The sequence below is a fragment of the Carya illinoinensis genome, chromosome 14 (assembly GCF_018687715.1).
Source record: "Carya illinoinensis cultivar Pawnee chromosome 14, C.illinoinensisPawnee_v1, whole genome shotgun sequence".
NCBI classification, from domain to species: Eukaryota; Viridiplantae; Streptophyta; class Magnoliopsida; order Fagales; family Juglandaceae; genus Carya; species Carya illinoinensis.
In genome coordinates this window covers 27,187,938-27,213,922 of record NC_056765.1, presented here as the reverse complement: position 1 = coordinate 27,213,922, position 25,985 = coordinate 27,187,938, and the positions used below count along the sequence as shown (strand labels likewise).

General features: G+C 34.2%; 2 protein-coding genes across 4 annotated transcripts; one reads left to right on the top strand and one right to left on the bottom strand.

Annotated features, from left to right (window-relative positions):
- Positions 1-6,452: 6,452 nt before the first annotated feature.
- Positions 6,453-8,410, bottom strand: LOC122294990 (protein RGF1 INDUCIBLE TRANSCRIPTION FACTOR 1-like). Of its 2 annotated transcripts, none has more exons than XM_043103991.1 (4): positions 8,270-8,410; positions 7,972-8,182; positions 7,639-7,875; positions 6,453-6,986 (listed from the first exon to the last, which is right to left on the bottom strand). In XM_043103991.1, the coding sequence occupies exons 2-4, from the start codon at positions 8,155-8,157 to the stop codon at positions 6,726-6,728; spliced, it is 684 nt and encodes a 227-aa protein (XP_042959925.1). In that variant the 5' UTR covers positions 8,158-8,182; positions 8,270-8,410; the 3' UTR covers positions 6,453-6,725. The 2 variants fall into 2 exon arrangements, with proteins under 2 accessions (XP_042959925.1, XP_042959926.1); XM_043103992.1 differs by having other exon boundaries at positions 7,972-8,111.
- An 8,781-nt stretch (positions 8,411-17,191) lies between these two features.
- LOC122293976 (serine carboxypeptidase-like 51) lies at positions 17,192-20,891 on the top strand. Of its 2 annotated transcripts, none has more exons than XM_043102445.1 (13): positions 17,192-17,365; positions 17,469-17,569; positions 17,690-17,797; positions 17,876-18,116; positions 18,292-18,335; positions 18,431-18,498; positions 18,581-18,686; positions 18,782-18,975; positions 19,083-19,152; positions 19,357-19,407; positions 19,595-19,647; positions 19,828-19,960; positions 20,588-20,891. In XM_043102445.1, exons 1-13 carry the CDS (start codon positions 17,239-17,241, stop codon positions 20,660-20,662), a joined length of 1,371 nt encoding a protein of 456 aa, XP_042958379.1. In that variant the 5' UTR covers positions 17,192-17,238; the 3' UTR covers positions 20,663-20,891. The 2 variants fall into 2 exon arrangements, with proteins under 2 accessions (XP_042958379.1, XP_042958380.1); XM_043102446.1 differs by having other exon boundaries at positions 17,234-17,375.
- Positions 20,892-25,985: the final 5,094 nt, after the last annotated feature.

The following is a 25,985-nucleotide window of genomic DNA, read 5'->3' as shown; positions in this document are numbered from 1 at the left end:
TATAGCCAAGGGCGGCCCAGTAATAGATGGCAAGCCTTCATGGTGATCATGTCACAACGTATGGTGTCAATATAGTTTTTCCCAAGGGAGAACGTGATTAGGCATTGATGTTTCACAAGAATGGAGGTATCATCTATCCTACTCAGCTTGTACAGTAGAGGGTGTTTCTCCACTGGGAGTTTAAGTTTCTGCACCACCTCTTGGGATATCACATTTGTGCCACTCTCATTATCAATGATCAAGTTCAGGGACTTCCGTTGGTGTTCCACTCCAATATGGAAGATATTGGTATGCAGCTAGTCATCCCCAACTGGGTCTTTCTTTCTTTTGACCAATTAATACACGATGGATTACGCAAAGAGGCAACTGGGATCCTTCCAATACTTTCTCAAGAATTGTGGTTTCGCCTTCATCGTCGGTGCCCGACGTTATTTCCTCTTTCGTGGTTTTAGATGTGTTGTCTCATGCTAAAGCTAGCCTCTATTCCTTAGTGAGGCATACTACGGAAAAGTCGCCACCCCGACCACATTTATAATATTCTTTAGGTTTGCTTTTGCTGAAATCACGTTCTAGGTTTCTCTTTTTTGGAGCCATCGGTGTTTTTTGCCAAGTGCATTCCGATGGAGAGGCTTGGATTCTTTAGTTAAGGTTGTAGTTTGGAGTGGGGTTGGTCCAGTTATTGCTAACCTTTCGCATGGTAAGAACCCCGTGTTGCTGCACCAGACGAAGTGCTAGTTGATATGCCTCTTCGATGCTTGTCAAACGGACGGTGATCAACTCTTTAAGGATGTCTTCGTGTAGGCGCTTTGTAGCGAGCAATGGACTAGCATTCTGTTTTGGACACGCGGCTTTGGATGCTAAGTTCATGAAATTTGTTGGTGTAGTCATCTATGGATTTTGCGCCTTGCCTTAGTAATAGCAGTTCCTCAAATAACATCTCTTCGTAGTTGATAGGAAAATACTATTCTTGCAGCCTTATTTTCATCTCTTCCCAGTCACTAATAGGTGATTGATATATGGAGCCAATGTAACTGTTCTTTGACTCTTTGCCACCAGACCCTTACTTGCCTCGGCCTTCAACTTCATCCTCACAAAATGGACCTTATGATCTATCATCCCTAACCAATCGAAGTAATCTTCAAGGGCTGTAACCCAGTCTTGGAAAGCATAGGGATCTAGCTTGCCACAGAAATAGGGTACTTCCAGTCGGATTTGCCGTGTGGCCTCATCAAGATGATTCTTGGAAGACTCTACTCGGTGCATGAACGAGTCCATACGGTGCATGAAATTGTTTCCGTCCCTAAGGTTTCTTGGCATCCATCAAGACCATTGGAATGGGGTGAAAGGTGGTAGGTGTGAGTGGTCTTCTACATTGCTTCCTCCTTCCAGATGTAGTTTGGATTCCCCACTTTTCGACATATCTTCTTGCTTGTTAACGCTCGAACCTTCTAGTTTATCAAACACATGGTTCTAGACTACTTCGACCTTCTTGTTGAGGGAGCCAAGTTGGTTAATCACTTCCAACAGGATATCATCGTGTTGTTGTGGTGTTGGTTGGTAGCAGGATGTTTGTTGCTTCGTTCATGCATGGTGGTGAACGGTAGGAACTTCAGCTCTTGATACCGAATTGACATAGGACCTAATCGGAATATAGCAAATAAAATAGAATTTGTTGGCTTCTGGTGTCTCAAGATACGTTCGAACAGTAACTGAGAAGCACAGTTACTGTTCGAACGTTAATGTATCTTTTGAACGGTTATCAAGATACGTTCAAACGATCAATAGAATTACGTTCAAACGTTAAAGGAACAGATCAAACGGTAGAAGAGATCGAACGGTGCTGAAGAATGTTCGAACGCTATGGTAATGACCTGCATTTGAACGTTTTTTTGAGCATTTGGTATCGTTCGAACGGTTTGGTCATTAATGTTTGAACGGTACATTATCGTTTGAATGGCCTACCCATTAATGTTCGAACGTGACACGGTCGTTCGAACGGATATTATTTTTATTAAAACCAATAATTATATAAAAAAAACTAAATAAACATCCATAATATTTGAAAAACATAAATTAGGAACTGTTTAATTACTCACAAAAGTTTTATAATAAGTGCGAAGAAATAAATAACCATGATACTAGCATTGTTCATACATAATTAGATAATGTCATAAGCTAGACGTAAAAAACCATCAATTGGTTGGAGGCCTGTATTGTTGCATAAGCTGTTGCATTTGGAGTTGCATATCTCTCCTGAACTCTGCTTGTTCTCCTTCATGTTGGCGTGCTTCTTCACTATTCTCAAACTTATTATAATGCTCAAACACCTCGCCTTATACTTGCGGAATGCATTACTCATAAGCTCTTCCACAGTTTTACGCTCCTCTTTCCGACCAAAATTTAATTTGAAATCATCCTTACAGAAAAAAATTTAGACAAATATATTATCATTTATAATATTCTAACTTTAAAGTAAAATAAAATCATTTACCAATTAAATTTCGTTTATTAAACATTACCAAACAACATCACCGAAACTGCATATCTGGAGAACAAGGATAAATCTGCCAAAATCTTAATGCTGGACGTATAACAGATATAGATCGATAGTTTGCGAGAATGATCTTACAATTCAAAACTGTCCACTTTGAACAATTCAAGAGTTATCAATGTTTCAATTAAGGCGGATTGATAACTCTCGAACAGGTCTAAGGCTAATTTTGATGAACAAGCAATATAAGATATGCCAATATTTAACATGTATCAAACAAACAATGCAAGATATGTTAATTAAATATTTATATTATTAAATAATTAGATAGTTGTTTTATATCTTTCAAAATATTTTATTAATTATAACTATTTGTATTTTAATTAACATTTTAGTTAATAATTATAACTATTTGTATTGTAATTAACATTCTAGTTAATAATTATAACTATTTGTATTGTAATTAACATTCCATTTTATTAATTATAATTCTGAATTTATATTTTAATTCAAATTTATTTGATTACTTTTAACTTTTAAGTATTTAAGTATTATTAAATCTAGATTATTTGTATTTTATTTAAAATTCATTTTATTAATTCAAAGATTAAGTATTTTTGTGTATTAACCTATAGTTGAATAATTCAACTATTAATATTTAAGTATTATTAAATCTTAGATGATTTGTAATTTAATTCATTCTCATTTGATTACTTTAATATTTTAAGTATTTAAGTATTATTAAATATAGATTATAAATAATTAATTTTTAATTCAATTCCTACATTTAAAGTATTAATTATTTTAACACTGACCAACATAACGTTCAAACGGTGCTAGTCATTGTTCGATTTAAGGGCATACGTTCGAACGGCACATGAATACCATTCGAACGGATTAATTCCAAATTACGGTCGTCTTCAACCTTTGAAAACCTCAATATTTACAGTCCAAATTACATCAAAAGACAACAAACTATATGACGAACTCATTATAGCAAACGAAAACACTTATATAAAATCTAAAATGAGAATACATTTAAGGAGAATACCTAATTTGGAGAGATAAACCGGAAAATCCACCCGTACCCAATGCCCAAAACTTAAATACTCTTCACTAAACAATAAAAACAACCTCTTAATCCGAAAATATAAGAGATTGATAGAAATTAGTAATATTTGAGGGCTGGATTGAAGAATAATGGCATTGGTTGGAAGAAAATGAGCGTGGGAGCGACTGGAAGTCGACTGGAACGAGTGCGAGATTGTGAGGTTCTGTCGTGTAAATGTAGAACATTGACGTTCGAACGGTTATTTAATGAACGTTCGAACGTCAAATAGATTAGCGGGAAAATTTTCCCCCTCTAATTAAAATGTTGCTTATTGTATTTTTTTTGCACTATACCTTTAAATATAATAACTTGTAAATATACTATAGTTTAGAGACATAATAATATAACTATATAATATATAATCAAACATATATTATATAGTTTAGTAACATATATAGTATAAAATATCATATTACATCTAGTATTATAGTCAAGTATATATATTAACCTATTATATATAACATATATATGGTATCATAGCATAGGGTTATATGTATCACATGCATATATATATAGTGTTTATTATATTATATTATTATTATAATATTATTTAATAATAAGATATCTACTATTATATATAATGTCATCTATACTACTAGCAATTAGAGTGTATTATAATGATACAAAAGCTAAAATTGAGTATATATAGTATCATTTATAGTGCTAGAATAGAGAGTGTCATCTAATTAGCCTATAACTGCAATATAATATGAAAAATATACTAAACAAGTCATGTAATACATATACTATATACATATACATATACATATATATATATATATATGTATATTAGTTAATATCACATATAATATATATGTTATATAAATACATGAACATAGTTTCATGTATATAGTAGTCTATATTATATTAATTATACTATATAATATAACTTATACTATATACTATATAATATTCAATAGTATAATATATTTTAATTAAATATAATATAATATATACTATATATATAAAAAATTATAAATATAATATATAGTGTTTAATAATATATAAGTGCATTAAATATATTGCATTTAATATATTTAACAGTTAAAATATATTATAATTGAATTAATTATTATATTTAATATAATTAATACTGAATATTGCATTTAAATAACATTTATTATCATGAAATTTGGATTAATTAAGGAAGGGTATTAATTTTCAATTAATACGTTTGAACGGTATTAACTTACCGTTCGAATGGTACTACGTTCGTACTCTTCAAATAACGTTTGAACGGTGAATATGCATCATTCGAACGTTTATAATTTACCGTTCAATCGGTTTGTCAATTTCCCTCCAAAATAATTTTGCTTATCGTGCCAATATTACGTTCAAACGGTTAACTTATTTGGGACAAAAAAATTCGTCCCTAAGAATAGCGTTCGAATGCATTCGAACGGTCTGGCATTCCGTCGTTATTTGAATTTCGTTCTAAAATCTCACTTTTTGAGACGATTTTTAATTCGTCCCAAAGCAATTTCGTCCCAAAAAATAATTTTTGTTGTAGTGTGCTTGTGTTTCAATAAAAGTACCCAAAAACAAAAAACAAATAAATCGAGAAAGAAATAAAAAAAACTAAGGAAAGCATACATGACTTTAAAGGAATTTTGAGTTGGTGGAACCAAGTTAATTATACTTTAAATAATTATATGTGGTGAAAAGATTAATATAGATACCTTTTCGATCGATGCATTTTCCATTTGTGTGGGTTGTGTATACAATATGTATAATATGGTAACAATTAGAAGAAAGTCTATAGCTAGTATTCATGATTTTTTTTTTTCTTTTCATTTTTCCAAAGATATTTCGTGAAAATTACATTTTGATCAACAGTTAATGGAAAAGAAAAAAGAAAAAAAAAATAAAAAGAAGCAAGGTGAGATCGATGACTAGCTAGCACGAGAGGATGTAATTAATTAATTAAAACTTTTATATAATATTCATAACAGTACTCTAATATTACCATAAAAGGAAAAAAACATAATGATTAATGCTTTGATAATAGAGAAATGTTACAGGTCATAATTCCCGCAGCACACACCAATATGTTATTTGTTATTTTTATCATTTTATTTAAGTACACATATTTACACATTAATATATATATATATATACACACACATACAGTGTAGGCTGGGATATTGATATGTAGAATTTTACTTGATAATATTGCTTGTAAAATAAAAACAACAGAATACCTTTTATTTTAAGTAAAGTTTGCATGCCTTTGATGCGTACGTAAAATATTGCTAGTATAAATATAAATATTGTTTTCCAACATATGATCAATGGATGCATCAATAATTAATTATATTCTCCCAGCTGGAGCAATGCTAGGCCACCGCCAGATATAAAGAAAATAATGTCTTTTTTTTATAAAAAAATTTTGATACAGTGGTAGGGGTTTTCAAATCCATATTTTTCACTTGGAAAATCAGGTCATATATATGTCATCCGGCTATTAAGTTCTTGGCAATATATATTATATATTTTATATATATATATATATATATATATATATTAAAGCAACATATTATATATATATATATATATATATATATAACTTTATTTTAAGAAGATAACAGTATTTTAATTTTATTGATAACTCTTACTTATAGTGGATACAGTGATCACATTTTAACACCTAGGGGTTACACATATTCATAAAACAGCCAATCAGAAGCATCCAATTAAGCTAACTACTATATCGTACATCAGTTTTATATATATATATATATATATATAACATGACTGAATAATATTAGATATAATTTTAAAATGTGAAAGCTTCAAACACTCATTTAAAAAAAAATGAAACTCAACTTAAAAAAATAAAAATAAAAAAAATTACGAGAATCCTAAGTTTGTAGATAACAATATTTACATTAACTTTGCATGTTTCAAGCATTAATAATTGTACTGCAAATACTGTTAATTTGCAAAGCCAGCTAGTTAGCCCATCCCCGAAAGTAACGGTACCTAAACCTAACCTTTGTTTTCAAACCCACCGTCGTTTGGACAGCTTACCCTTTAGGAAAATAAACCCACGTGGTCGGACTTGTGATCAGAATAATCATGAGCTGGATCGTGATCATTTGCATGCAAGTTTTGTGGGGTAGATTAGGGCCCTAAAGGTGCCCTTCGAGGAATGCCCTTTCTTCTTCTTGAATTGGAATTATTATGAGGTTGTGAAGGCTCGCTCTGGTACTTTACTTTGTTTTGTTGGATATTGCTTTCACGCAATTGTTGATCTTGATCATCTTCCTTTACTGGCAATCTTCTATTAATTGACATTCTTTCCCTTCTTCCCGTGATTTCATGATCAGGTTTCTTGCTTAAGATCACAAACCTCAAATCTCCATTCTTTTTCATTCCTGCAAGCTAAGATTTAAAAAGAGATCATGCTTAAAACCAGACGAAACCCCCCTTAATTCCCGGACCAACACTAAAGAAAAAAAGAAAAGTTTGACAATCATGAATTCATAATTTGAAACAAGAAAAAAACCATAGGAAAAAAGAAAAGAAAACAGGAAGAAAATGTCCTACTTATATATATGCATGCTTTTAATGAAATTAATGCATGGTATCAAGAACAAGAAAAGATAAGTGCTACATTTACAAAGATATTTCACAAAAATAAATTCACAAATTAATATAGTTTTATATGATCAATTAGATGTACTTTACAAGAAAACTAACTTTACAATTTGACATCTTACATATATAAAACTATATATTTGTTTACGAGTTTACTTTTATGAAATTTATAATTTGTGGCTAGCTAAAGCATTTCTCATAAGAAAATAGTATAGTTATATATATATATATATATATATATATATATATATATATATATATATATATATATATATATATATATATTCTGAGACATGCATGCATTACAGTTAAATTTTAGACTATATTATATATGGATTAATATGCATTACAGTTCAATTCATAGACTATATTATATATGGATTAATATTGTGAATTGGAGTTCTTATAAATATATATATATATGGAAATTGCTAACCTTGCATCCCAAAGAACAAAAGCAGCAGGCCTGGTCCAACAGACTTCTGCTACAGACTTCACACAGAGAAGGAGTACTTCCTTTACCGGTAATATTATTAATAATCTTAGGCTGAGGTCTCTCATTGAGGAAGAGAACTTTGGCACTGTTTATCACATAAGTCTGAACTCCCCTTATATCCAAAACCTTCTCAATCTCGGCTAACCGAACAACATCATGATACGATGATCGTCTAATCTGCATTATACATAGATATAGAGCCTCAGTACGATAAAATAATATTACCATAAAAAAGGTTAAAAATTTGAGAATAAAAAAGAAGGGTATACCCACTTGAATAACTCGGTGATCTTTGTGTTGGGTTGATCGGCAATAGAAGCAGAAGGAATCATCGTGACAATCAAGGCAGAACATGTTGCATTCGCTACGCGAGGGATATGCATCCTTGTGAGTGGCGCAAAAGGAGAAGAACTCTGTTGACAATAATGATTCAAGCCAGGGAGGTACCAACATCGACATCGTGATCCCAAAAAGAAATACAGTACTGAACCAAAAACAAAAATGAGACGGCACATATGTTATGCATAAACTAAAGATTGATATTTGAGATCATATTCATCATGGTCATTACCTTTGTTGAGGTTCAGATAGATACAAGGTTCAGATGATCAGAAAATGATAGGTTGGATGTCGGCTTGGAAGAGGAGTACTGTCTGTTTGGGTTACGCTTCACGTTTTGATTCTTCTAGCTCTCCTCGCTTGCTTGCATCTGATCTTCGAAAGGCAAGAGAGGTCGGCAAATATTTATATATATATATATGAATTATATATAGATGGAATATAAATATTAATATATCCGGTAATTAGAAAAAAAGTACATTTATTTACAAATTTAAAAATTAGAAAACCAAAAACAAAAAGAATTCATGACAAAATGGAAAGGAACAAATTGAGCATCATTTCTAATGCACCATGTTTTATTAATGTGTGGCTTGAAACACCAGAATGTTCACTTGCAGTGTTGTAGAATGCTGAGCCATTTTAATAAAATAAAAAAATTAAATGAATAAAACATAGGATGGAAAGCGGATTAATGAGCTTTACTAAAAGCACTCTCAATGGCTAATTTTATATTATACAAAAAATTTAAACTATTTAAAGAATTGCTCTAAAAACGAGTTACATTTGATTATGTGAAATGAAATGTAAAATACATCCAGACAGAGTAACCCGCTAAATGTAGCGGGCATACTGTTTATCTTCTAAATATTTTTTTTATTATCTATATTTCATTTACTTCTTTATTAATTTCTTTTACTTTGATTTTTACCTTTGTAAGCAAATTCTTTTTATTGTTCATCATTTAAAACACATATATTTCATTTTCTTCTAAAAAATATCTTGAAAAAGTTTTTTAACCAATTTTTTCATATTTTGATTTTATTTTTAATTTTGATTTGGCTTATATGTTTTTGTTTTGTATATAAGACTGAATTATTTTACATTGTATATAAAAACAATTTGTAAATATAAAAAATATATGGATATTGTAAATTATTACAAATTCATAACTAGCATTCATCTTATAATATTCTGAGTTTTATTGTAATATATTACCATTGTCCAAAACAGCCACTTGCATCTCTTTCAAAAAGGAAAAAAACAACTCTCCCTTGCGTCAAGAAGCCGACTTTTGCACAACCAATTGACACAAATAAACACACACAGTACATAAATAAACAGATATAAACCACTGACATGACACAACCTACTAACTTTTGTATGGGTTGTACACAAAATAAAATAGAAGGGTAAAAAGTAAACACACAATACATGGAAGGATAATAAAAATATTATTCATTACTGTAGCAAACTAGATAGACACTTATATAATAGAAAGATATAAGCTTGCATTCGGGCAGAGAATTAGCATTCTACGAAAAGTGTAAACATTAACCATATATCCATGAGTGTGCCATGGTTGAGAAGTGTAATTAAACATTAACTAATCCACATGGCACAAGATGATTGGACCCGCCAGCTTCCATGTACGTTGCCTTTTGTACAATTCAGAATAACAATTAATTATGGGTGCATCTTTGATCAGATGTTGCATGTGTAAAATTCATGATCAGTTTTATATACCATCCAATATGAGTTTTGTTATAGATCAGTACTGTTCACCACCCCACACACCACACCTGATGTCGATTTTGTTTTTTTTTTTTCTTTTTATTTTTCCTTAATGAAACATTTGTTTTGGAGAAGAGCCCTTAAGTTCGTGTTCATTGCTTCTCTGCGCCGCCACCCCCCCCCCCCCGGCCCCCACCCCCACTTTTGGAGAAGAGGCCATTGTTTTGGAGAAGAGTTCATCAGACCGTCTCGTGGAGTTGCTCTTATCCTTCAATTCCAGTTGCTTCAAGCAAAATCACTTTGAATCACATATTATCAAGCAACAACCCCAAGATGGAGTTGCTCTTATTTTGTTGATTTGTTGTTAGGGTAAACCTAGATTACGTTTTTCTAATAGAAAAGACTTATCCCACTTGAACATAAACCCCAAGAATCAATAACACAAGCTTGAAGGCAGTAGTGGCCAAAAAAGAAAAGAAAAAAAAAAAAGCACAAAAAAATAGCAAGTAGAACCTATCAGCATAAGTGACCCAATGACACCTTCAGACAAACAGTTGGCAGGCAGGTTGTGCTCCACAACCAAAACAAAGCAACAGAGTCACGATATACTCTCATTACAAACAAAAACAAACTATCTTCTAGAAGAGCACAGTAGAGAAAGTTGTTAGGACTTTTCCTCAAGTTATTGTAACTAACTAATATTCTTTTATTCCTTATATTTGTGTATAAATGTAACCTCAATATGGAATGAAAATCAGAGAAGTTTTCATAAGTTTTTATCTCTTTCAACATGGTATCCATAGCCTTCGACTAACCATCTTCAACCATGGCTGCCCCCATCTTCTTCCTCCACTCTTTCTTCCTTCTCTCATATCATCACCACAAAATTAACCAACAAAAATTATCTCTTGTGGAAAGTGCAAAAATCAGCCTATATGAGAGGGCAAGACCATCCCTATGTAGATGGCTCTACTCCTCCTTCCTCCGAATTATTACTAGAATCTTCAGACTTAGCTCCAAAAGCTAACCTAGCCTTTTCCTCATAGCAGCACACTGATCAACTTGTCCTGATTATTCTTTTCTCCTCTCTCTCAGAGTCCTTGCTTGGTCATGTTCTTTCTACTAAGACTGATCATGACCTCTAGGTCTCTTTGGCCTTCATGTTCGCATCTCATTCCCAGGCCAAGGAATTTCAAATTAGAGCCCATCTCCTCATGATTTATATCAATTGCTGTTAATTCTTGAAAGTCACACATCTCACCAAAACACTCCTCTCTTGAGCCTTCTGTTAATCTTAGTGTTGTTGGAAATCGTGATAATTGTATGCGTGGATCCTTCCACAATGGAAGACAAAGTTGTGGTAGGGGTCTTCACTTCTACAACAATCGTGGGGGCTGCTCTTCTTCACCAAACTCTTATTCACAGCAGCAGCAATAGTATACCTCTCATTAACCCATTGCTAGGTTTGCAATAAGTCAGGGTATGTGGCTCTGCAATGCTGATATCGATTTGATCATGCCTATCAATTCGATGTTCACAATCTTTCTCAGCAAACTACACGACTCCAAATTCATTATCTGATTCTTCTTGGTATCCTGATTCTGCTGCTACACATCATATTACTAATGATTTTAACAATTTGAATGTTTCATCTGAATAATATAGGGTAGTGATTCAATCCACGTTGGAGATGGTTTTGTCATCCCCATCCACAATTTCGATGACTCTTGCTTCTCCTCTACCTCCTCTTCCTTCTTTCTTCGAAATTTGTTGCATGTTCCAAATATTACCAAGAATCTAGTGTTTGTTCTGCAATTTTGCATTGAAAATTCCTACTATTTTGAGTTTCACTCATCTCATTTTACTATGAAGGACAACAAGACAAAGAAGGTGCTCCTAACTGGGCCAACATGTAATGGGCTATATGTTTTTCCTTCCAAGCTCATTCAACCTTCAAGTCCTACTACTCATCTTGGTGAATGAACAACCCTAGCCCAATGGCACCAAAGGCTAGGCCATCCTTCCTTAGCTCTTGTGTCATGAGTTCTGCATGATAAATGTCTACATGTTTCTTCATCTAAGTCATCCTTTTCTTTTCCTGAATGTCCACTTGCTAAGGCCCATCAACTACCCTTTTGTACTAGTCAGGCCACTTATACTAGGCCTCTTCAATTACTTTGTGCTAATGTTTAGGGTCCAGCATCTTATGTTTCTCAACTAGGTTTCAAATATCAGCTATCATTTGTTGATCAATTTACACGTTATACCTAGTTGTTTATGCTCAAACTCAAATCTAATGTTGTTACTATTTTTAGCACCTTTTTACCATATGTTGAACGTCTATTCAATTCTAAACTCACAACACTTCAAACCGATGTTGGAGCTAAATTTAAACCTCTCACTCAAATATGTTAAAAGTTTGGGATAACACATTGGTTCTTGTGCCCTTATACAGTTATACTCATTAGCAAAACGGGCTTATTGAAAGAAAACATCAACATATTGTCGAAATCAGGCTTGCCTTGTTAGCCCACTCTTCCTTACCATTCACTTATTGGGTTGATGCATTTGAAACCGTAGTCTACTTAATTAATATCCTACCTTCTCCTATCATTAAAAATTAAACCCCCCATTTTCTTGTTTATAATTCTGAAATTGATTATACATTCCTAAAGGTTTTTGGATGTGAATGCAAGCTAAATATTCGACCATATCTTTCCAATGAACTCAATTTTAAATCAGTGTCATGTCTGTTTTTGGGCTACAGCCCATCCCACAAAGGATATAAATGCCTAGACTTAACAAAAAATCATGTCTACATCTCTCGGGACGTGGTCTTCAACGAGGCCTCTTTTCCCCTTTCCAAAACATGGCCCTGTTCTTCATCAATCTCCCTCATTTCTAAAACAGTTCCTATGCCCATTTTATTGCCTTCTATTCTCGGGCCTGGGCCAAGCCCAACTCCTGCTATTCCCACTTCCAATCATTCCCCTTCGTCTACCTCAAGTCCATCCTCATCCTCCTTTGCAAATAACATTCTTGCTATTCCCTATTCTTCTCAAACCACTTCTCCATAAACACTTATCCCACCCCGATCTCCCATTATAACATGTGCCCAAACCACCTCTTCTTAACCCCGAATATTTATGGATGGAACCATGTTGTACTCCACTCGGTATTGTATCACTACTTTTCTTATAGTTCTTGATGAGCCTTCTAGGTTTTCTGCAGCTGCCAAGTTTCCTGAATGGTGGGATGCCATGCATCAAGAATTTCAAGCTCTACAATAAAATAATACTTGAAGTTTAGTTCCTTTTACACCTATGGTTAATATACATGGTTGTATATGGGTTTTTAGGACTCAAACTAAAGCGGATGGGTCGTTTGAAAGAAGAAAAGCAAGATTGGTAGGAAAAGGTTACCATCAATAGCATGGGTTAGATTATACTGAGACTTTCAATCCCATAGTAAAGCCATCCACCATTCAATTAATTCTTTCCATTGATGTGACCTATGCATGGCCATTGTGGCAACTTGACATTCAAAATGCCTTTTTACATGGATGTTTAATTGATGGTGTCTATATGCAGCAACGTCAAGGTTTCGTTGATCCTGCTCATCCAACATACATTTGTAAACTGGACCAAGCTATTTATGGGCTCAAGCAAGTCTCAAGAGCATGGTTTGGTCAACTCTCATCTTGGCTACTGGACTATGTGTTTAATTCCTCACGAGCAGACCCTTCTCTTTTTATTCTCAATCAGTCTAATGTGCACATTTATTTTTTAGTGTATGTAGATGACATAGTCATCACTGCCTCACATTCATCTATTATTGATAGTCTTATCCAAAACTTGGATTGTGCATTTCCAGTTAAGGATTTAGGGAGCCTCTTCTATTTCCTTGGAGTTGAGGTTGATCATACATCTACTGGGCTAATGTTGTCTCAAAGGAAATATATCAAAACCTTGCCCACTCAAAGCAACATGCTCCTTGCTAAGCCCATTTCATCTCCTATGGCTACCTCCTTCAAGTTGTCAAAATTCGATTCTCCAAATTTTGAAGATGTCACTCTCTATCAAAGTATAGTTGTGGTCTTCAGTACTTATCTCTAACAAGACCTAATATCTCTTTTGTAGTGAACAATATTTTTCAAGTCATGCACTCACCAAAAAATTCTCACTGTGGTGCAGTAAAATGAGTGCTTTGGTACCTCAAAGGAACCATTAATTTTGGCTTGTTGTTTAAACCTCAAACCAATCTTCACCTTCAAACTTACTATGATGCCGATTAGAGGGGTTGTCTAGATGATAGACAATCAACTAGAGGGTTCTGTATCTACTTGGGTTCTCATATGATCTCGTGGAGCTCCAAAAAGCAAAGCATGGTTGCACGTTCTTCCACTGAAGCAGAGTATAAGTCTATTGCTTCCTCGGTAGCTAAAACTATATGGCTTCAAACCATCCTCGTGAACTGGGTATTTCACTTCCTAAAACCCGAACTCTATGGTGCGACAACATAGGGCTACCTATCTTTCGGTGAACCCAATTTACCATTCCAAGACTAAGCGCATGGACATACACTTCCATTTTCTTGGGGAAAGAGTTGCAGCAAGGTCATCGCAAGTTTCCTTTTGCAGGTCCCATGATCAAATAGGTAATGTTCTTACCAAACCCCTTGTTTCAGATCAATTTCATCTTTTTCGATCAAGTCTCAATGTGGTTGATACCCCATTGGACTCGAGGGAGCGCATCAGCATGAGTGACCCAATGACACCTTCAGGCAAACAGTTGGTAAGCAGGTTGTGCTTCACAGCCAAAATAGAGCAGCAGAGTCATGATACACGCCTATTACAAACAACAACAGATTATCTTCTAGAAGAGCACAGTAGAGAAAGTTGTTAGGATTTTTCCTCAAGTTATTTTAACTAACTAATGTTCTTTTATTTCTTATATTTGTGTATAAATGTAACCTCAATACAGAATGAAAATCAGAGAAATTTTCATAAGTTTTTGTTTTCTTTCAACAGAACCCCATTGAAGCCCCCATAAACTTTTCCAATAGAAAAGACCCAACCCACCTGAACATAAACCCCAAGATTCATAACACAAGCTTGAAGGCAACAAGGAAAAGAAAAGAAGAAAAAAAACCAGTAGGTAGGACCTCCATTGAAGCCCCCATAAACTTTCAAATCGACCCACCCACCCTTTGCTTCCTTAACTGACCAGCATTAGTCATTTGCTTCATCTCGTTGAGCTCAAAATCTGACAGCATGTTGATGGACAAACAAAACAAACGACGAAGAGGAAGATCTAAAGGTAGAGAAAATAGGCCTGGATTTTCAAAATAATTTTCAAGAACAGAGAGAAATCACTTTGAGGAGAGAAGGGAGGGAGAAATCACAAAGAAGAGGAAGAAGGAAGCACGAGGAGCAAACATGGAGGGGCACAATGCAAAAGAGGAGCACAGGGAGCAAACGAGCAAACAGTGAGCTATGTAGGGGTGGGGGTGTGGTTTGGCAGACAGCTGATGAGAAGATTTTCTCATCCAATTTTCACACATGCATTACTTCATAATTCTATCAATTATATGATAAACTAAATCATATCCAATTAAATTTCCTTAAAATGAATATTCCAAAATCTTAGAACCTGAACGATAAATTCTTAAAAATCTTAATACTAATTATTTTTTAAAAATCCTTTTAATCACTAGTATTTCAACCAACATGTTGAGAGTTTGCTGAAATCTGACGACTACTCATTGGAGTCCGATTGCCATCAGAAATTTGTTGGTGCGGTCAACACCTACCGTTACTTTTTTTAGAAAAGAGTCTCGCTACATATAATCATGAAATGCACAAGCGTTACACAATTATTTAAAAAAAAAAGTGGGGTCCACTACTAAAAAATTAGTTTCTTTTTATGTAGGTCTCATATTTACTCATTTTTTTAAAAGAGATTAGGTGACGTTTGCGCATTCCATAATTGTAAATATCATTTATTTTTTAAAAATAGTTTTATAATTTGTGATTGTATATGCAAGGTGATTAATGTAATATATTAAGTAGTTATTGATGAAAAAAGTGGTATAAAAGGGTGTAAAATTCCCTTTTATACCAAATCTGGATTTTAGATTTTTTTTTTTCATTAACTAATATATATATGAGAAATGATATTTACAATCGTGGTTGTGCAAGCTCCACGCAGTCTCTTTAAAAAAAGTGAATTAATACGGAACCCACATGAAAAAAAAACTAACTTTTTAATAATGAATCCTACTCATTTTCGAAGTGATTGCGTGACGTTTGCATACTTTACAACTGTATATAGCATTACTCATATATATATATTCAGGATAGGGATCAATATCTTGCATGCAATCTGATTGGAATTAAAATAGATGCATATATATATATGGCGTGGTGTGAGGCGTGTAGTACTACAACTTAATTCAAAGTGTGCAATATATATATACTGTTAAATACATAACTTTATAAGGATTAATGTCATCCTTAAATTAGGTTATTACGAAAATGACATGTATATGAAAGAATTATATATGTACCATGATATTATGATTTTGCGAACGTCACTACCACCAGAAATGTATTCCCATTGGTTGATTTTAAAATAAATTATAAAATGGTAATTGGTTTCATGAATTATTTTTAAATGAAGTGGTACAATTTGAATCACCTTTCCCATGCCATTTTCGCTTTTCTACCGTTTTTAAGAGGTAATAAAGACTCAAGAATATGATTGGTTCATCAAAAGGCCATCTCAGAAATAGTTCTAACGCCGGCCTTCCAGCCTCCTTCACTGCAATATTGCAAAAACTATATATAATATTGTTCCGGCATGCAGTACGCATGCAATCTCACAAATTAACCTCATATGATCGGCACCATCCAAAGCTCGGCCATCCCTTATTTTATAAAATTTTCCCACCTTATTTTACTTATTTTTACAAGAGAAAGCAACGTACTCTTCAAACAATAGTCTACATGATCTGCAAAACAGTCCTGTGTGGAACTTAGAGTTGAAGTTCCGAACCATAATTTGATCATGATCATGTATTGTTTGTTTGTTTCTTTTGTGTTGCCTTGCCATTGTAGATATCTCATGCTAATAATAGAAAAAATAAGAAGAGATTGCGAACCATCATGGGCCAACAAGGAGAATATCGAAAACTTCCAACTCTCAATTCCATATTTTGTCATTAGTGTGCTGTCGTAGCTCTCAATTGGTGAGCTGTATTCAACTATTTCTATCTCTTTTCTAGCATTTAAATTGTTTGTTCGACCCAAAAAATGAGACGCATTAATTATTTTGGCCTGCTTTTTAATTTGTTTTAAGGAGTCGGACAAAATAAGCTTCACTCCGTCCGTGCTTATATCATCTCCTTTACAGCATATTTTTTTGATCAATTGGAGTAGTGGTCAGCGTATAATTTGTTGCATTCTAAATGGGAAAATGGTGTTCTCTTGTTTTCTCTCTACTGTTCTTTTTTCCTCTGTTTCACGGAGGAATAGTAGCAGCAGCGAAAGCACAGGAAGGATTAGAGGAATGGGGATATGTTGAAGTCAGACCCAGTAAGTTGATGTTAGTGAAAAAATTTATTCATTTGTATTCTCAGTTTTCTTCTCAAAGGAAGTGTACGTTATTCTTTGCATCTGGATTGTGTTATATATGCAGAAGCCCACATGTTCTGGTGGCTTTACAGAAGTCCCTATAGGGTTGAAGATGATCCCAGCTCCAAGCCATGGCCTATCATTCTTTGGTTGCAGGGTGGACCTGTGAGTATTGAAAAACTCTTGAACATGATATACTTGTTTCTTCAAGCTAATTCATTTGTCACTTTCACTAGTTTTGTGATTCACTGTCGATATTTGTATTAATTTCTTCAAGCTTCATAGGGTGCTTCAGGAGTTGGGATTGGAAATTTTGAAGAGATTGGGCCATTAGACAGTGATTTGAAGCCAAGGAATTCAACATGGTTGCGAAAAGCTGATCTTTTATTCGTGGTAAGTTAGTCGTGAATGGAAATCTACAATGAAGTAAAAGGATCATTGCTTTTAACAAACCTATTGGATTTCACGTAGGATAATCCGGTTGGAACGGGATATAGTTTTGTGGAGGATGAAGAACTGTTAGTCAAAACCGATGAGGAGGCAGCAGTTGATTTAACAACATTGTTGGAGGAGATATTCAATAGAAATGAGAGCCTCCAAAAGAGTCCTCTACACATTGTGGCAGAATCTTATGGTGGGAAATATGCAGTCACTCTTGCACTCTCAGCACTTAAGGCCATAGAAGCTGGGAAGTTGAAGCTTAAATTGGGAGGTAACACTTTTCAAACAATCTTTCCCCAACGAGCTATGTCAAGAATTATCTGGACATTGCCACACACACACAGACAGAGAGAGAGAGAGAGAGAGTCATTGTGCTCATTGTAGATATATTTTTGCAGTAACTAAAGCGATTTCGTTTTCCTATTCTTTTTCTCTTCCATATGCAGGAGTGGCACTAGGAGATAGTTGGATCTCCCCAGAAGATTTTGTGGTAGAAACTTGTTGATTTGTCCAATTAAAGTATGCAATAATTAGGAATGTTTATATGTCTTTCATCTGCTAAGATTTAAGTCTTTGGTAATGCAGTTTTCATGGGGTCCTCTTCTCAAAGATATCTCGCGGTTTGATGACAACGGGCTGCAGAAATCAAATAGGTCCACCTTTAACTACATTAATTAAAACATCTTAGAGGATTTGAAGATTTCAGTTTGCTGACAAACTCATTTGAAAAAACAGTCTGGCTCTGAAGATTAAGCAGCATATTGAGCAAGGTCTATATGTTGATGCAACCAATTCATGGATGCAACTTGAGTCAGTCGTTAGCTCCAACAACAATAATGTGGTATAGAATGCATTAATTAGTCATATATATTGACTGAATTCTCGTATCTAAAACTCAGTTATAGCACAAAATTAATATGATGCGTGGATTTTCAGGACTTCTACAATTTTCTGTTGGATTTTGGATCAGACTCGATGACAGAAGTAGATTTCGCAAAAGGGATCTCAGTAAAAAGATATTCATCATATTTGAGTTCCTTAAGGTCTTCTCCTGGTGGTGTAGGTGATTTGGGGCGTTTGATGAATGGTGTCATTAAAAAGAAACTAAAGATCATTCCGGAAAATGTGGAGTGAGTTTTCTGATCCTTTGTTATTGCAGGAAAAAAAAAATGATGTACCATGCTGAAACTGTATATATATGTGATCCATGAAAGAAGTATGAGGGTTTCCTTTACAGGTGGGAAGGGCAGTCAGAAACTGTTTTCACAAAGCTTGTGGGCGAATTTATGAAACCAAGGATCGGTGAGGTAAGGAGAATTAATGAGTAAAGTTTGTAAAGTCTGATTTCTTGATGCAGATTGCAACCAATAATTTAGGGCAGGAAAATTCCATTTTTTTTTTTTTTTTCCTTCATAGATTCACTTAGAAAATTAATTAAAATTTAATTTCTTTGATCACATTTATTTACTTAAAAAGATCTTTTAAGTGACCAATTCCTTGTTATTTTACAGGTCGATGAGCTCCTTGCTAAAGGAGTGAATGTGACTGTTTACAATGGGCAAGTAAGATCAATAATCAATACTTCTATTTTTTCAACGATGGTACTGTTGAGTACTTGAGGCGAAATACCATTAGTTGTTGTAATTTTTAATATTTTCATCAATATTGGTGGGAATATTCATATATATTACCTAGTAGTACTCATATTGTAACCTTGACATATATAGTTTGGCTGCTCGTTAATTGCAGCTTGATCTTATATGTGCAACCATGGGGACAGAAGCCTGGATTGAAAAACTCAAGTAACTCTCTAATCTTTAATATTCTTTCTTTCTTTCTTTTTCCTGCCATCTTGAAATGGTGTTGTGTTCTCTCTCTCTCTCTCTCTCTCTCTCTCTCTCTCTCTCTCTCTCTCTCTCTCTCTCTCTCTCTCTCTCTCTCTCTCTCTATATATATATATATATATATACGTGTATGATCAGGTGGGAAGGGCTACGTAATTTCTCGAGCACGGTCAGAACCCCTCTCTACTGTGGAAATAATACAAGAACAGAGGGTTTCTTCAAGTCATACAAAAACCTACATTTCTATTGGGTTCTTGGAGCAGGCCACTTTGTAAGTCAAAAGCAATATCTACTTTTTGATCTGCATGTCGGCAATAACGTCATACCCCATGAGGCCATGGTCATTAATATACCATGGAATAGCTCATATATAATAATTACCATTTTCAGTTATTTTGAGTTCCAGTACTTCACAGAAATAAGGATCTTTAGATCGGTATAATTTTATCGATCGACGAGCACTAGTAGTACTGTACACGTGACATGTACTTCAAGTTTTCCTCATGATGAAAGTAAATGTACGTGCGTACTGCTAGCTTGCGGCCAATACCGCTTTAAAATTTTGCCATGGTTAGTTGTAGCACTCGTCTATTTCACATGCTTTATTTTGAAGAAATCTGATCAGATCAGGAACTGATCCCTCTTTTGGTCAAGAAAAACAAGAAAAGGAAAAACACCTTTCTTGAGCTGCATGCTTTTTGAGCTAAGCTAACCCTAAATCTGCATGCATGAGTGCTGACATAATGAGTAATAATCATGACCTCAGAGAGAGAGAGAGAGAGAGAGAGATGCAAATAGCCTGATCAGTAATTAAGAATGTGAGATTGTTGTTTAATTTGCTTGCATGGGTAATTAAGGAAATGCTTATTCTGATATATATATATTTGCATGAATGCAGGTACCTAGTGATCAGCCGTGTGTTGCATTAAACATGGTCGGTGCCATCACGCAGTCCCCAGCGGCTTCTTCGTAGAAATTAAGGAAAAATGACGCCATTCCAACAGTACGTTTAGCCAACCAGGAAGAGGGTTGCCTTAGATCAGGGTTCAGACGCAGAGACAACAAGCAAACCACAGAGAGAGAGAGAGAGAGAGAGAGAGAGGTGCAATACTATATATTATTTTATCAAGTTCATGTATTTAGTTTTATAAATTAAGTAATTTACTATCTTGGCTTATAAAATCTGTGTACGTTTATTTCAAAAGCTTAAACTAGTATAAATATTTAAGAAGGGAGTTTCATAATTTAATTTGTAATTTAACACTTCTTCCTCTCGCGCGTATAAGTCCAACATATTTATTTCAAATGACGGGATGAAGTGTGATTGTCATGTAGTAATAATTATTAGCGCTGTAAATAAATAATTAATGCTATCAATTAAACTCATTTCATTCTATTCGATTATTAATTAAATAGGTTGTTCGTGAACAAAAAGTAAGATTCAATTATTTGAATTACACAAATTAAGTGCTTGTATAAAATTCACCCGACTCAATTAAAGTTTATGAGCATGCATGCTCGTACGTATAAAGTTAAGCTCAACTCTGTCAGCTCGCTCATATATTAACACAGATATATTAATATATAAATATAAATCATATTATATATGTATAAAGTTCATTATATATAGTATATATAATATATAGTAATTATGATGAACATATATGTGTATATATCTTATGATTCATTAACTTATAATGAGTATTATTGTATGTGTTATAATTAACTGATATCAAATACTAGTATAAATTATTAAGTAATGCTACATACAGTCACTTTTGCGTACTCCCTGCGCACTCCACTGATATGATTGGCTGGATTAATTTTTTTTTAATATCCAACCAATCATATCACTGGAGTGCACAAAAGAGTGCACAAAAATGACTGCACTTAGAATTTTTGTAAATTATTAGGAGGAACCCTTTATTCACTTTCAGAAAACTCACTACAACATTTTGTGGCTTTTGCCACGAATTCTTTTTCTTCAGCTAGCTGTCGTGGAAAAAAATGGCTTTTTGTCACCAAAACGTTTGGAGAGAATAAATATAGACATTTTTCCATGAAATTGTCTTGGTCGATAGTGTTTGATGGCAAAAAACTTTTCTCTACCACTTCTGTACTTTTTGTCACTAACTTGTTTCTTGGATAATAAATATAGACAAAATATACATCTTTAGTAGAAAAATAGTTATTGTAACGAGTTAAATTGACTTTTTACCACGGATTGAAGTCATCGCAAAATTACTATTTAACTTGTACCCTCATTATCGTGGCTTATTGTTTTTGCCTGCTACTAAATAAGTAATTCTCACAAATATTACTCGCCATAAAAATCTCTATATATTTTTAAATAGAAGAATACTATATATCAGCCTACTTTATACCTCACACCCACACCTAACGTCGATTATCTTTCTTTTATTTTTTTTAGAGATTTATTTTAGAGATTATTTTAGAGATTTAAAAGATTAATTATTTTGTTTTAAATTTATCAGATTTCTCACTAGATTTATTTTATGATTTTTTTAGTTGTGAAAATGATTTTGATGTACTTTCTTGTTATTAATTATTATTTTGTAGTTAATAAATTTTATTATTTTATTTTACTAAATCACTACATTTAAATTATATTATTTAAATTTACCATTGTGAATTAATCTTTTTCGTTAGGTCTATTTTGAAACTCAGATTAAAAAGACTACACCTTATTTCTTTCCCTTCATTTTTTTTCTTTTCCTTCCTTTTCTTTTTCCTTTTTCCTTTTTTTCTTTCTTCTTTCTTTTTTCTTCTTTCTTTTTCTTTTTCTCCTCCTTATTTCTCCCCCAGCCCGTGCGTGACCCAGCCTCCCGATCCAGCCTCCCGATTGCCCATGCGCGACCCAGCCACGTCGTGCCCCGCCGTTCGGTGACACCGCCCAGCCCACCAGCTCCCCCACACTCCGGCGACCTCCCTCACCCCAACCTCCCTTCCCCACGCTCCCTCTCTCCTCCCCGTTGGCCGTGCAAAACCCATTCGGGTTGTGGGTTGTTACGCCACCGTGCACCGTCCATTTCTATCGCCGTTGCTCCCATTCTCTTCCCCATCAGTTGGCGACCTCACCCCTCTATTTTTAGCCCCTCTCGCGCCGCCAAACTCCACCACGTACGGCTGCAAGTCGCGGCCCAAAATCCTCCCCGCGCCACCGTTGCACCACCATTGGCCACCATCTTCTCACCATTTCATTACCGGTCCTATAGCAACCCAAACCACCCTTTCCCACTCCCAATCCACCACCTTTGAAGCCCCACCCTTCACCTCCTGTAAGTCCTCCTCTAGTTTATTTTCGTTTTCTTTGTAATATAATTGTTGGTTCTAAGTGCTTGGTTTTGCTCAAGTAGGTAGAACTTGAAGTGGGTTGGTGATACTTAATCCTTATATTTATTACTTAATTTTTTTTTTTTTTGTAGAACTTGAAGTGGGTGATTATTTCATTCGTTTTGTATTTGAAATGAGAATGATTCACTTAGTGTAAATTGAATTGATTCTGTATATGTGGAGGCCAACAACTTGTAGTTTTCAGTTTGATTTGTCTGTGCCAAACAGTCTGTTTTGGAATTTTGATACTGTGGCGAAGTATGAGGCATCTTTGGCATAATCAATTTGTGAAGGTTTTATGACTGATAATCTTTGTACTGTCTATAATGGTAAAGATATATCCAACTTCTTTAATAACAATGGTACTAATGTTCAACAAGTTAGTTCAATGCAAGGCTACAAGTTTTGTTTGAATATGTCTTTTACTATTTTATTGACATGAAATGGTAGTGGAGTTGGAAGGAATTGGTGGTGGTGGAAGGATGCAGCTAGAGGCTTGTTCCTTAACTATGGTTACTTTAAGTTGCTCCTTTGTGCTTTTGAAATCAGTTTCTTATTGAGTGATTGTTGTCTTAGGAATCAAATAATGGCAAGAACTTGGTTTGTGTGGACATTCTGTTGCTTTTTGTACATTTTTAATACAATACTTGTAGTTGTAACTTGTTTCTTTGACTACACTTATTCTCTTGTGCTAAGACACACAACAAAGGAAGTGATTGCTGCATGCATAGTGTTTAACAAAACATGGTTGGTTTACAGAATTTGGGCGCCATGATATTTGTTAAATTCAAAAGCCAAAATCAGAGAGTATATATGTCTAGCATCAGTGGAAGGGAAACTTAGTGTTTTAATATTTTGTCAACCTTATATTTTTCTTTCCATCACTGAAGTTTTAATACCGTCACAAACTTCTTTTCCCTTCTCTTTATGTTTCCTCATTCATGCCAACTGATATCTAAAGGTGAGAAAATTTAAGAACTGTATGTTATTTTTGTCGTGGTGCTCAACTAAAAGTGCAAATACACCATCTTGGAATAATACAATTGGAGCAGTATTGTCATGGGAATATTGGATGTTGGGTTTACTTTGGTCCCAATGGTACTTTTAGGTTGGTAGTGTGACGTGAAAGATATAAAAAGCAACAGTTTTACCAAATAATTTACCTCACTTTTACAAGAAATTACTCAAGTTCATAACTTATATAATTTCCGATACTACAAGGTTAGAAGTCATTGAAAGGAGTTAAGGTTTGACTTGAAATGGATTTCATTATGGCATCTGGTTTTTTAATTCTTCTAATAAATTGATAATTGTGCTGTATTGAGTTCATCAATCTGCAGGTGCTCCCTAAATTACTGGAATATCTTCTCCATATTCTTATGGGTGATGATCTTTTCTTGGCCATTTTGATGTTAGAGCCAAAAATCTACCATAGCTTTTTGTCGCTTGTCTATGCAATTTTTGGAGTGCTCTGATATTGCTTCTTAATGATGTTCTCCTCGATTATCTTTGCTTGCCTGATGATGCAGATGCAGTGCTTGCACATACTCTGGATGTTTTCTTTCCCCTTTAGCCTTTTGTAGCATTAATTGTACTTGGTTTTGTAAATTGAGTTCCATCCGGCAATTTATATGCTTAGTGTGTTTGCACGCAGGGGTGTACATGCTGGTGCCTACATGGTGGGAACTGGTTGTTTACGTACATGTTGGTTATGACACATATCTTTGTTTGTTAAAAAATCACTCTTTTATTGTTGCTCGGAACCTGTGTTATTGTCTCTAGTTATGTTGCTTCTAAGAACCTCGATACAAGTTGCTTGATTTCTTCTTACCATCATTTGCATTTACTAATGTTGGGAATTATGTATACTATCAAAAAAATGTTGGGAATTATGTTACCGCCATCTTGTTTTAATTCTCTCAGGAATCATAACATGATTTAATTCCTAATATTCTCCTCACTGTTTATGTGTTTTTTTCATTCTTGGCAGTTGATAGGTTGCTTGCATAGTTTGAATGCCATTTTTCTTCTTTTGGATACAGCTCTCAATAACCTTGTAAGTGTTAACCATTTATGCTCGCAAAGCCCATTCATAGGAGTGAACTATGGAAGCTCTTATGCCTTGTAACAATGTCATTAAATTACCCCTATAGCTATCACAGTCTTTTGAATTGTGCAAACAACTTTGTTTGGGTTTCCATATTTTGTTCTCTGGAACCTCAGAGCTTGACAATTAGGATTATAGTATAAAAGTAGCTTACATCTTAGTTAAAGGTGTTAGATTGGATGTTGCATGGCCCAATCCTTTTGGTAGAATAGAACATGTTTATCATACCTCCACTCTAATCTGAGTTTACGGGATCCATAATGCCATTTCAACAATGTTTGTTTTTTCAGCCATTTTCTTGGTTTGGGTTTGCATATTTTGTGATCTAGAGCTGCCTCTATGTTGCTTTCCAGTGGATCCTTCATGCTTGTGGTTTTACATGGTATGCATAATTGTCTTATCGGCTCTCTTCCGTGGCTGTGTGGAACCATGACATTCTCTCTAACATTCTCTCTAGTAACACATTTTGAATCTTGCTCAGGTGGCATATCCTTTTCTTGAGCTCCGTACACCATGGGCTCCTTTATGGTACTTTATTATATATGTTACACCGTTTTCATGCCTATTGTTTCACCTCTCATTGCACACTTGATGAACTCTACAAATATGTTTGATTTACAGGTATTTTTCCTTGGCTCTGGTTCACATCCCTTGCTATGGGATATATGCAATGATTGAAAACATATGTTCTGTTATGATTGCATGCAGCCTTATGTTTTGGCTTGAGTTTAAGTGGACTACGGATTTAGTAATTGTATTTTCATGGGTTTCGAGAGTAATTTCAGATTGTAGTGAACAGATTTAATATTTACTCCTTAATTACACTAGTATTTGT

Coding starts and splice junctions, on each gene's coding strand:
- LOC122294990 (XM_043103991.1), bottom strand. CDS start 8,157: ATGTCGATGTTGGTACCTCCCTGGCTTGAATCATTATTGTCAACAGAG. Junction 7,876..7,971: donor AAGATCACCGAGTTATTCAA/GTGGGTATACCC, acceptor TGTATAATGCAG/ATTAGACGATCATCGTATCA. Junction 6,987..7,638: donor TTTGTTCTTTGGGATGCAAG/GTTAGCAATTTC, acceptor TTTAAATCTTAG/CTTGCAGGAATGAAAAAGAA.
- LOC122293976 (XM_043102445.1), top strand. CDS start 17,239: ATGGGAAAATGGTGTTCTCTTGTTTTCTCTCTACTGTTCTTTTTTCCT. Junction 18,976..19,082: donor ATCATTCCGGAAAATGTGGA/GTGAGTTTTCTG, acceptor TTTCCTTTACAG/GTGGGAAGGGCAGTCAGAAA. Junction 19,408..19,594: donor TGACTGTTTACAATGGGCAA/GTAAGATCAATA, acceptor CGTTAATTGCAG/CTTGATCTTATATGTGCAAC.